Source organism: Pieris napi, chromosome 20 (genome assembly GCF_905475465.1).
Source record: "Pieris napi chromosome 20, ilPieNapi1.2, whole genome shotgun sequence".
Lineage (NCBI taxonomy): Eukaryota > Metazoa > Arthropoda > Insecta > Lepidoptera > Pieridae > Pieris > Pieris napi.
In genome coordinates this window covers 5419859-5433081 of record NC_062253.1, presented here as the reverse complement: position 1 = coordinate 5433081, position 13223 = coordinate 5419859, and the positions used below count along the sequence as shown (strand labels likewise).

The 13223-nt window shown below is 31.1% G+C and overlaps 1 protein-coding gene across 2 annotated transcripts; it reads left to right on the top strand.

The window, feature by feature from the left end:
- Positions 1-3436: 3436 nt before the first annotated feature.
- LOC125059852 (15-hydroxyprostaglandin dehydrogenase [NAD(+)]-like) lies at positions 3437-12569 on the top strand. Of its 2 annotated transcripts, XR_007118734.1 has the most exons (6): positions 3437-3590; positions 6566-6796; positions 7951-8127; positions 10505-10665; positions 12235-12457; positions 12499-12569. XR_007118734.1 is itself a non-coding variant. In XM_047664494.1 (5 exons), exons 1-5 carry the CDS (start codon positions 3495-3497, stop codon positions 12380-12382), a joined length of 813 nt encoding a protein of 270 aa, XP_047520450.1. In that variant the 5' UTR covers positions 3437-3494; the 3' UTR covers positions 12383-12569. The 2 variants fall into 2 exon arrangements, 1 of the variants encoding a protein (XP_047520450.1); XM_047664494.1 differs by having other exon boundaries at positions 12235-12569.
- The last annotated feature ends 654 nt before the right edge of the window (positions 12570-13223 follow it).

Here is a 13223-nt window from a genome sequence, read left to right as displayed (position 1 = left end):
GACAATCAATCATTGCAATCCATAATTTCGTCCAAGAAGCAAATATTTACAAGTTTTATATGTAAATTATTTATTAAAATCGATTCAAAAGTTCATCATCATCACCTTGATGGATGGAAGTCCTCCACGGTCCGTTTCACAAGGCACTTTCTTTTGCGAACCTGTGAACTGTAAATCGACTCCCGGTGGGGGTCTTGAGAGATACGACCTCGAACTATTGAAACTTAGAGAGTACTCCTCCCTCAAAGGCCGCAACGCAACCACTATAAATGGATGTACAATGTACATGGGCTGCGATGCCCTTTTTGGGCGTCCCGTAGGTTCGTTTGTCTTATTTTATTTTAAAAAAAGTGAGGCAATATTAAGTTAGTAAACAGTCGTGCAAATAATTTTTAGGCACATATTACATTAAATCTGATAAAGTTGCGTGTAAAATATAATTTTAGTTTCTAGTATCTATAATAATAAAAAAATAGGGGTTGATCATAGAGGGGTAAACATTAGGGGTTGTATGTATTTTTGTATGCTGTATCATAAAAAAATTAAAACAATAAAAAAATTCTAAAAAATAAAAATTTGGGTTTGCCCCTTATCACTTAGGAGATTTGAAAGATAGATAGTAGCCAATTCTCAGACTTACTGAATATGCATAAAAAATTTCATAAGAATTGGTCAAGCCGTTTCGGAAGAGTATGGGAACGAACATTGTGACACGAGAATTTTATTTATTAGATAGTATATTTTATTCACCCGCTGTTATATAAAATTATACAAATCCCTTTTATCAATCTATACCTACCCGGTATGCCTGGAAATGATGTTAGCGATAGATACATTAAACTCAAATTATAACTAGTATTATGGTCACCCGAAAAACCTTTTTAACTATGAATAAAAGTAATCTTAATTCAAGTGAGTGTACTACTGAGACTACTTTAGCATTCTGTTTCCCCTGATAGTCATGCATATTAGCGCATAATATAGCTTTAAACTATGTAAATCGGTTACTTGTTGCGCCTGGCAATAAGCCAGGGCATAAATTTTCAATACTCAACATTGGTTGAATTTCACTAATTCGCACTGAATTTGCGGTCCTGATGAAATTTGCTAGGACTACGGGGAATTTGGAAATCTTAAGGTATTCGAATTAAGATTTTAAGCCTAATTTGAGACCTCTACAAAAACATGTAATATTTGTTTTTTTGCGTGCGACTGTCATGCCTGAGGTCGTAGGTTCGATCCCCGGCTGTGCACCAATGGACTTTCTTTCTATGTACGCATTTATCATTTGCTCGAACGGTGAAGGAAATCATCGTGAGGAAACCGACATCCCAACCCAAAAAGTCGACGGCGTGTGTCAGGTACTGGAGGCTGATCACCTACTTGCCTTTTAGATTTAAAAATGATCATGAAACAGATTTATAAATCTGAGGCCAAGACCTAAAGGTTGTAGCGCAACTGATTTATTTTATTTTTTAAGTTTTGAGAAGTCATTTATTTTCCTATAGGTTAAAATATATTTTAAATCAGTGTGTATATACAAATTATCCTATACCATTTGTTTTCAGTAAATTTTCATATATTTTTCTTATTCTTATATATTTTACGCGATCATCACTCATATTTTCTGGGTCCAGTCAACCCTCAGACTGTTAGGTATTTAAATAAATAATTGAAAAATACAAACTTGTTCTTATCCTGTAATCTACTTACAACTTCTTTTTGAATGTGTGATAACTAAAAACATGTTAAATATAATTTATGTATCGTTAATTGATTATGAAGAGCACGTGATGTTATACCAATGATAGACATAATTTATGGAACAGGAAGACCACTGTCTCTATTTAGAACTATAAGGATTTTCCCAAGACATCAATTTATTTATTTACACTTGTTACCATAATATACAAAGTCATACATATAAAGTACAAACAAAACAGGTTAGGTTTAAAGACTTTATTTCTCAAAAAGACAAAAAATGTCACTTACATGAGAATAATACTTTAGATTAACATAACATTGTAGTCGTTCTTAAAATAATTACAATAAAAAGATAGCCGTACATGCAATAAACTTAAAAATAAAAGTAACCAAAGAAATATAAATTAAAAGTAATTATAAGAACTAAATCTAACATATTCGAATTGATAGAAGTAATATTTTTTTATATCTGTGGGTAGTTTATTATACAGCTGTGCGCCTTCGTAGGTAAACATTTTTTTGCAGTAGTTCGTACGTACTTTAGATAATGCAAGATAACACGTTCGACGCATACTTCTGAGTCACAACTCACACGTGGCGGTTTGGAGAAAGCTAGACTAGTGTGGAGACACTACACATAAAGGCCGATTTACATTATCTTAGTGTTTAGGAGAGTGCTTTAGGATAGTACTTTAGTTGAAACATGTAAACGCTACTTGCTTTAGTAAACGCTACGCTAAAGATCTTGCCTTTCAAGTTGTACTAAAGCACTCTCCTAAACAATAAGATAATGTAAATCGGCCTTAAGAGACAGGTTATATAATGTATTAGGCAACGGGCGGCCTTATCGCTAACGAGCGATTTCTTCCAGGCAACCCTAAAATGGAACAATGAAAAAAAGAAACACCTTAGGTTTAAGAATAACTTTATGTCTCATAAGAATTGCATACAAAATTCACTTACTGAGAAACATATATTTAAAACTAAGATTAAAAATTAGAAATTAGAGCGCACAGATGTAGGTACATATATGAAATAACAAAACAGAACAGCACCAAAAATGTGGGTAGACATAAAAAACTTGATCAGTCAACCAAGCAAAACACGGATGTTTGAATTTGATTTTTTACTAGATGTGGCATTAATGGCATAGTCTGATACAACAAGTTTATATTGAATATTTTATAATTTTTATAACACTATTTTATTTTTAGTTTATTCCTATATTTATATATTTAGGGTATGTACAAGGTTTATAAAACATTTTTACAAATTAAAATCACTTATAGGCAGATTTTAGTCAATATCAACACCTACAGCGGGTAAAGTAAAAGAAGTGCATAATTAATTAACAAAAAAAAACATGTAACTATAACTAAAATTAAATAATGTAAAATCTAAAGAAAAACTATAAATAATAATATGTATAAACAAAAATGTAAAGTTGCTAACTCTCTCCCTAAAATATGGCGAGGGGGCCGATGGCTGACCATGCGTCATACTCGTGAATGGCTCCTTCTTGTGGTGAAAAATTTAAGGATATTGTGGAAGCGGACTCATCGCAAACTACGTCTGACTTTGTTGAAGGCTGCAGTGTTAGTGATAAAACTGTATTAATCCACTTGAAGCTAAATGCAAAAGCAGTATCGATAGATAATTATTGAAAATTTAAAAGATATAACTTTTTGTTGCTATCACGTATGGAATATAAATTAATGTAATGCGTTATATATAAATAATTAAAACGCTCACAGTCTCTCACAGCACACGGTTCTAGACGGTTCAATAAAATGCATAGTTTACAAGACAAAGTTGCCATCGTAACTGGAGGGGCTGGGGGTATAGGAGCTTGTATTGTCAGGGATTTTGTGAAAGAGGGCGCTAAGGTATGGATTTTTTTTTCAAATGTAATTCCATTAAAATCAATCAAAAACGACATTTTTTATTGATTTTAATGGAAAGATATCTTGATATCTTATTCTTGGATAGCAAGGGTGCGTGTAAGTCTTTAAAAAAAAAACGACGGTTTGCACTCCGGGAGTGCCGGCAGAAGTGAAAACTTGAATATTAACGTTGTGCATTTTTGATATTTTGGAATGGTTAGGGAATAATTTTGCACGAATTGCTTTAATTATCAGTATAAAAGTACTATTATTTATGTGGTAGAATACAATATTTATTTATTGCGCTATCGGACACAAACATGACAATTTATATTACATTAAATACGCCGCGCCACCTGTGGTCTACTCTCCATCCGTCTTACGAATTTTCGATCAGGTCACTTGTCCTGACGCGAGTAACATTTTTTACCCATTCCAAAAAAAGTGTACAATGCCGCTAAAGAAGTTTTCACTTCAAAAACATCAATAGATAAATGTTTTTGCTTTGTGTTAAATTTTTTGCCGACTAAAATGACGTATGTGCTATTAAACGAAAATACGAATTTAAAATATAAAACGGGGAAAGATCTATATATACAAGAACTGCTTGTCTTGACTGTATCTAACGAACGAATCAATAACGCAGAGAACTCGGAGCCCTAAGCGACAGGATAACTCCTGTAACATGTTTTCATCATAGCGGCAACACTATGTAACAAATAGTTTGGAAAATCCAAAAGTGCACGCCTCATAGCGGTCATTCACATTTTAAAAAAAAATCATTCGTTTACATTTTAATTTTTTTATTTTACTTCTTACTACTTACTTAATATAATAAAAAAATATATAGTGGCGCCATAACTCTAAGGTGAGGAAAAAATATACTAAAATTCGTATTTTAGTTTTTTACAAATTATAATAAAACGACAGTACTTAGAACGCTAATTTAATTAACTAGGAATCAGCCCAGGGTATAACTTTATATAATAAGAAAAAAAGTATTCTGGTACGATACATTTTTCGACCAATTTCTCTGCCACATACATGGATCCATAAACACAGACTGACGGACGTCCAAGAATGATTGATTATTATTATTATTTACTATGTTAAACAAAATAATTGTTCATAAAAAATACCATATGTGCTTGATAGATTATTTAACTCGATTTTAGTGCACTCATATTATCCTGTAAGTGTTATATAAGTGAGAAAAAAGTCATTCAAGTTTCGAAAGACTGGGTTTTTTGACATGTCGAGAGTAGAGCACTGCGAGGCGTGCAATAGAGACAACAGGGTACTTTAATTAAAAAAGTGCATATACACTGAATTATATTTTATCAAAATTTATTTAATGTCGTAAAAGATTTTTGTATTCTAAAACGTTTAATTGCCATTATGAAATGTGTAAAGTATAGGATTCTTTTATTGTTAAATTAGGACATATTTGACATATATATTATATACGATAACGAACCTTATTTTATTTTGTATTTAAATTTACTTGTAATAGTTCGTGCGAGTGTAATTAATTTTAATTAATATGATAAGAACTCATAAATATGTTTAAAGGACAAAACGGACGTATTTTGTGAGGCCAAGTACGTAATAAATTTTCTAATATAGCCGTCTTTATTGCTTTTTTTCAATACATTTAATGTTTTGCCTGCTATTTTCTTTTAAACTAGTAAGTACTAGGAAGTATACCATATCTTAAAATTGTACCTTAGACCTGTGTCTGTACCAACCTCGTAGTTATGTAACTCTTAATAATCTAATATATAAAATTCTCGTGTCGCGGTGTTTGAGGTTAAACTCCTCCGAAACGGCTCGATCGATTCTCATGAAATTCTGTGTGCATATTGGGTATGTCTGAGAATCAGACAACATCTATTTTTTATCCCCCTAAATGCTAAGGGTAGTCCACCCCAAAAAATTTTTTTTTGTTTTTTTACATATAAAATACAGATACAACATTAAAAAATATAAATAACCCTAAATTTTCAATCCTCTACGATCAACCCCTATTTTTGTATTATAAATGATATACATGGCAAAACGACGTTTGTCCGGTCAGCTAGTCTTATATATATAAAATTCTCGAGTCACAATGTTAGTTACCATACTCCTCCGAAACGGGTAGACCGATTGTTATCAAATTTTATATGCATATTCAGTAGGTCTGAGAATCGGCTACTATCTATTTTTCATACCCCGAAGTGATAAGGGTTGTCCACCCCTAACATTTTATCTTTATTTTTTGGACGAAATTTTTATTTTAAATTTTTTTTTATTTAACTAAATATCGATAGTATATAGCTATATTTATATTTCTATTATATTCCCCAATTAAATATGGGTCTTTGTACCGCGCAAAACTATGTTAGTAACCACAGCGGAAAGAACTACCTCGAAATTACATATAAAAAAATCAATACAGCTACTGAAATTCTTCAGCAGCAGGGAGGATAAAGGATGGATATATTTTAGTAAGCTAATTAGACACGGCTGACCGTCATTATTAGAATAGCTGGATTTGTTCGCTTGGTACGCGATTTGTTACCTCCGGTTTATTTAAATTCAAATTTCTATTTGATTTGTGTGTAAGCAAAATCTTATGTCTCTTTTCATCTTTCAACTTAATTTGACAGACTTTAGTTAAAAGAGTGGGATTCAAAGTAATCTATACTAATATTTAAAGAGTTAGTTTCTTTGTTGTCACGTTGTTTTTTGTGCTAATATATCAAAGTGCGTCGGCAGTGTTATTTACAATAAAATAAAATTTGTTTGATCCTATTCAAAAAGTTGTCGAAAATTAATTCTGTGTCAGATTCATCTGTGTCAACGCTTTCCAGCGAATTAAAGTATATAAATATGTGATAACGAAAATCAAATTTATTTTATTGTATCATAACTAAATTTGTATGAGAAATCTAAACACTTACACTAAACATTGTTTCCCTTAATATCACCACCAGGTAACAATTTTGGATGTCGATGAGCAGGGAGGCAAGAATCTGGTACAGGAGTTGTCTAAACAAGGGAAGAAAGTGCAATTTATCCGATGTGACGTCAGCATCGAAGAGCATCTCCTCAAGGCTTTCGAAAACGTCATTGCTCGAGAGGGCGGGATAGACGTTGTAGTGAACAATGCAGGCATTGCTGATGAGTCCTTTGATGGATTCAAGAAAGAAATCGCCTTGAACTATGTAAGTTAATTGTTAGCACAAAACTACAAGATCTAAGAAAACACTTCTCATAACAAACTCAAAATAACTTTATTCATATAGGAAAACAAGTACACTTATGAACGTCAGAAAAGAAGTTAAATTAATTGTAAATTTACATTTACTACCAGTTTGCAAGTCAAGGGCGTAGAGCGGGCAAAAAGAACTGGCAAGAATCTTTCCGCTACTCTTTTTTTTCGCTAAGTTTTGAGTCATACAAATTGTTTGAACTGGAGCAAATCAATCCCAAGGATTGGGTACATTTAAATATTCGCCAAATTTATGAAAAGCTTTATTGATTAATTTACGTTTAACGAGAGTTTTGAATTTATTTAGTTATATACTTATAAGATAGATAATTCTTTAATTTCGTTTGGGAGTTTGTTGTAAAAACGTATACAATTTCCATATAACGAGTGGTTTATCTTCTGGAGCCTGGTTGGTCGCACGCGCAAATTAGTTCTGTTTCGAGTATACTTAGAGTCGAAGATATTAATTACATTAAAGTTACTTAGGCATTGTATGTCAGCTCCATATATTCCACAAAATTTGGTTTAGCCAATACTAGACGTATGCATTTGTGGGTCCTGTCATTAGTATACATAGATTACCTCAAGGTTCCATGCGTCCCAAGGTCCCATTCGTCCCAATGTTCCTCTCAGATCAGATCCCATACTCTCATGCCAAGGTAAATGTGTATTCATTATTTTCTAACTTTATTCACCTTGATGACGTGTTAGCATGTCGCTCCCACAAGCAATGCGTGTTTCACATTCACTGCGCCTCGTGACTGGTGAAATGTTATATTAATATTTTTTTACTTAGTTACAATAATTAACCGCTTTAATATGTGATGCGCATCACGATGAGAAGCGCTTACAAACATTTTGTCAAAAAACCCTTTGCACAAAGTTCTTCTACTCGTCCGTTCTATGCCCTTGATTTGAGAACTGGCAGTAAATGTAAATTTAGAAACATATTTTACCTACCTTTCTGTAAGTGATATTTTAAAAATATGACCGTCGAGGCTGAAGCGAAATCACCAGCAGGTAATTTTACATTAACGGTCCTATGAAACTTCACATACAAATTTTTACCAGAAGAAATAAATAAAGAAATTTAATTGGTTTGTTTAGACAGGTGTGATTTCTTCAACGATTAGGGTAATGGAGATAATGCGTAAAGACAGAGGAGGCAAAGGTGGAACCGTCATCAACGTATCATCTATTCTGGGAATGAAGAGATATTGTCCAGGTCTCTACGTTTATGGTTCGATTAAAAATGCCCTCATACATTTCGGCAGTTCTATTGGGGTATGATATTAATTAATATTTTTTATTCGAATATGTCCCATATTCGATTTATTTTGTGAGACTCAATCTTAAAAGTATATAATTCTTAATTTCAAATGCACTTTGACCTATCTAAACACGAGGTATCTATAATTAAAAAAATATTGTTTAATTGTCGTAAGCTGCTCCTTAAATCATACGTTAACAACTGAGCCGCATTGGTCATTTGCAAACTGACATAACAAACAACTGTATCACATCGAACAGTACACTGTGGTATGATGGAAGTTACGTATTAATATAATAACATCATGTCTTATTCTAAAATTAAAAAAGTAGTTGTAGTGTAGGTGTACTACACTTATTAGGTCGTTACTTGTACCTCATAGTTTCATACGAATTTGTACAACGAAATGTTAATAAAGCTGTTATGAAGATAAAAATGAAAACGTTAAAAAGAAAAACGTACTTTAAAGCGTTACACATTAAACTTCTTCATCGGATACAATGCACTTTAAACGTCAAGTTATATGTATAATGTATATGTCAGCAATGGCATTACTGTCAGCTGCCTTTGTCATTATGTCATAGGACTTATAAATTAACAACGTTAAAGTCAAATCAGTTTATACAGTAGTTATAGTAGCTGTTTATATTTATCCAATGTTGCTTGGTACACTAATTAACAACTATTCAATGGTCAATAGTAAATAATAACACTTTGTTCACATCACAATAACACGAAACAGGAGAAAATTAAAAGTATCATTATGTCATAGGACTTATAAATTAACAACGTTAAAGTCAAATCATTTTATACAGTAGTTATAGTAGCTGTTTATATTTATCCAATGTTGCTTGGTACACTAATTAACAACTATTCAATGGTCAATAGTAAATAATAACACTTTGTTCACATCACAATAACACGAAACAGGAGAAAATTAAAAGTATCATTATGTCATAGGACTTATAAATTAACAACGTTAAAATCAAATCAGTTTATACAGTAGTTATAGTAGCTGTTTATATTTATCCAATGTTGCTTGGTACACTAATTAACAACTATTCAATGGTCAATAGTAAATAATAACACTTTGTTCACATCACAATAACACGAAACAGGAGAAAATTAAAAGTATCATTATGTCATAGGACTTATAAATTAACAACGTTAAAGTCAAATCAGTTTATACAGTAGTTATAGTAGCTGTTTATATTTATCCAATGTTGCTTGGTACACTAATTAACAACTATTCAATGGTCAATAGTAAATAATAACACTTTGTTCACATCACAATAACACGAAACAGGAGAAAATTAAAAGTATCATTATGTCATAGGACTTATAAATTAACAACGTTAAAGTCAAATCAGTTTATACAGTAGTTATAGTAGCTGTTTATATTTATCCAATGTTGCTTGGTACACTAATTAACAACTATTCAATGGTCAATAGTAAATAATAACACTTTGTTCACATCACAATAACACGAAACAGGAGAAAATTAAAAGTATCATTATGTCATAGGACTTATAAATTAACAACGTTAAAGTCAAATCAGTTTATACAGTAGTTATAGTAGCTGTTTATATTTATCCAATGTTGCTTGGTACACTAATTAACAACTATTCAATGGTCAATAGTAAATAATAACACTTTGTTCACATCACAATAACACGAAACAGGAGAAAATTAAAAGTATCATTATGTCATAGGACTTATAAATTAACAACGTTAAAATCAAATCAGTTTATACAGTAGTTATAGTAGCTGTTTATATTTATCCAATGTTGCTTGGTACACTAATTAACAACTATTCAATGGTCAATAGTAAATAATAACACTTTGTTCACATCACAATAACACGAAACAGGAGAAAATTAAAAGTATCATTATGTCATAGGACTTATAAATTAACAACGTTAAAGTCAAATCATTTTATACAGTAGTTATAGAAGTAGTTTATTTTTATCAAATATTGCTTGGTATACTAATTAACGACTATTCAATGGTCGACAGAAATAATAATGACTTTGTTCACAAAACAGAAAAAAATTTAAAATTATAAAAATGAAGACAAAAAAATGGGCGGTCTGACTGCTGACAAAAAAAATATAGTAATAGCAATATCGATGACTTTTATTCATTCGTCTATTACTTTTTTTCAGCTCATATCACTTGAAAAATAACTTAACGTTTAAAGTTTGTTTGTACATAAATAACAGTTTGTTTCGCTTGGTTTAACTTTATCAAATTTAAGTAAATATTAACAGCTACGTTACAATGAGACGCAAAGTCATTTCTTTTGTTGTTTCAATCACGTTGTATTTACAATCAAGATAAATGAAATTTTCTTAAATAAGTCAACCATATTTCACTATTGAACCATTTCAGATGAAAGAATATTTTACCCGAACTAATGTACGAGTTATTACGATGTGCATTGGCATTACGAATACAGGCATTCTTGAGAATTCTAAAAGCTTCGATGATCAAATCCGACGTGAGTTTGAACAGAGGTTACAGTATGCCTTATCAAGAAACGCTGGACAAAGGTAAAGAGTTTATCTTTTATAATGATTATGAATGTGCCAAAACCATATTCTTAGTATAATAAGCGTTAGAATTCAGTTCTATCACACCACAAACAATTACAGACAGGTTTCAAAGAATAAATGTATAAACTTTCTTATTAAAAGTAATATTGGAACGAAGTTCCTTACGGCAGGCTTGGAGGAGATAGGGATTTTGCTGCGCGACCGAATCGAAAAAAATGTGATAGTAAAACCGTAAGAAGTCCGTGGAATAAAACCGTTAAATGAGACGTGCGCAGGCGCGACAGTCAACACAAGCGAGTAGTGTATAATACCTTTCTATTTCTCCCTCTTTCTTATCTTATCCCTTTATTCGTTATGATATTATTTTAATAAAAACGTATAAATTACCATAAACTGATTAGATGAAAGATATGTGTCGTGATATGTGTAATGGTGCATTTTTATTATGCAGTAATGTATTATAAAAAGTAAAATATTACTAACCGCATAATAAACATCGTTGCTATGCCAACAAAACATAAACAGTTGCGCTTTATTAGCCGAAGGAACTTCGTTCCTACCTGGTGTCCCACGACATCTTTTTTTTTAAAGAATTGTCTATATAAGATCTATTTTATATTTTAAGCATGAAGTCAACATTGACCTCTTAAAGGAGACAATCTATTTAAGGAGACTACGTGGGTCTACGCCTGTTACCCAAGGTCTTTTAATGTCGACACATTTACTACGTATACATATGCTATAATATGGTTATCTGGTCCTCAGGGTAGCTGTGCACATAATATTAAAAAACAAATAAGTTTCGCGTGTAGTTTGCCCTAATCATTGTAACTAAACGTTGTTTGTCCGCTATGGACTCTTAAACTACGGAACCGATATCAATCAAATTTGCACACCGTGTGTAGTTTGATCCAACTTAGAAGATAGGATAGCTTACATCTCAATTTATACCCGCAATATTATTTTATTGCAAAATATTTGATTATTATTTGATAGTCACAATTCTAACAGATGGCGCTGTGTTGAAAGTACCAACGTTTCAAATAAGCTACGATTTAATGGCATAACCACCAAAAAAGCATGGTGGATTGGTGTTCTTCTGCCGTTTCTTTTGAATAGTTTACTACTATGTAATAAAACAAAAATCTTAGCCACAGCAACGTTTGGCCGAGTCTACTAGTATTAATATATATTTTACTTCTTCAAATATTCAAAATCAAACTGGTTTTTGAAAATAAATAAATTTGTAAATTAAATTGGTATTATCATAGCATTCAGGTTCCAATCGTTAACTTAACCGCTATATATTACAAAAAAAATATATAAATTGTAAATAATTTTATTTACAATCAAGTATACAGTATTTACAATTTTCTTAACCTACAAAGTAATAATAAAAATAATTAAAAAGAAAATGAAACAAATTTAAAAAGTTTGGTCCCAGTGGCAGTGTACCCATAAATGTAAATGTTTATATTATGTTTTACATTAGTTTTCTATTGTATTAGTATTAAGTTACTGTAAAAATAGGAAATAAGGAAATAAATAAATAATTTTTTTTTGCAGTGCGGAAGATGCCGCTAAGGGAATAGTGGAATGTTACAAGAACGGCGAAAGTGGAAGCACTTGGCTGGTCCATAAAGGTGTTATAACTGACATTTCGAATGATGTAGCAAAGGCTTATGATATTCTTAGTGAGAAAGTCATCATATAAACATATATATTGTATTACTTAATTGTACACTAGTAGGTCTACAATACGACGCGTATTTTTTGTGTGTTTAATCATAGCTTCTCCAGGCAGATCTGAATCAAACTATTTGTATTTGCAGCGCATTGGTTTTCAACTTTTTATTTGCAAAATTGTAATATTTAATGAATATATATAATATGAAATTTGATGGTTCATCTTTTAGTCCATTTTATGTGGGTTATATTTTTTATGGTATTTGTCAATGGCAACCTCTCATTGACCATTACTGTGTGTAAGCAAAGAGCGCCCTCTAACTAAAAAGCGTTTAAATACATTGTATACGTTTAGAATTTTACTTATTATATTTCATGTCATGTATGGATTAAAAAAAAAAATTACATAAAAAGATATATCGGTACAAAGGTTTTAGTTAGAACTGTGTCGTCCAATTTGGTTTTTATTATATATTTTATGATTGTAGTTTTACAAATTTAAATGGGAAATAAATTGTTTAACCTTTGTTCTATTAACTTTTACCTTTCCAACTTTTTATAATATTAATAATTTATTTGCAAGAATATGGTACAAAAATATAATGATGGTACAATCTAAACATCATACAATCAACAACATACAATCGCATATTCTGCCACACATATTGGTGTACTAATTTCTCTTAAAAGGTAGAATTTTAAATAGAAGTTTCAATTACATATCATTTTAGACAATTCTTATATTTTTTTATCACATTATTAATATATATTATTCAAATTTATATTAATTATAATGTATCACGCAAATAATCATTGATAGATACATTGTGTGTAGATTTTTTTAAAAGTTGTAATAAGTTTCACTTCAT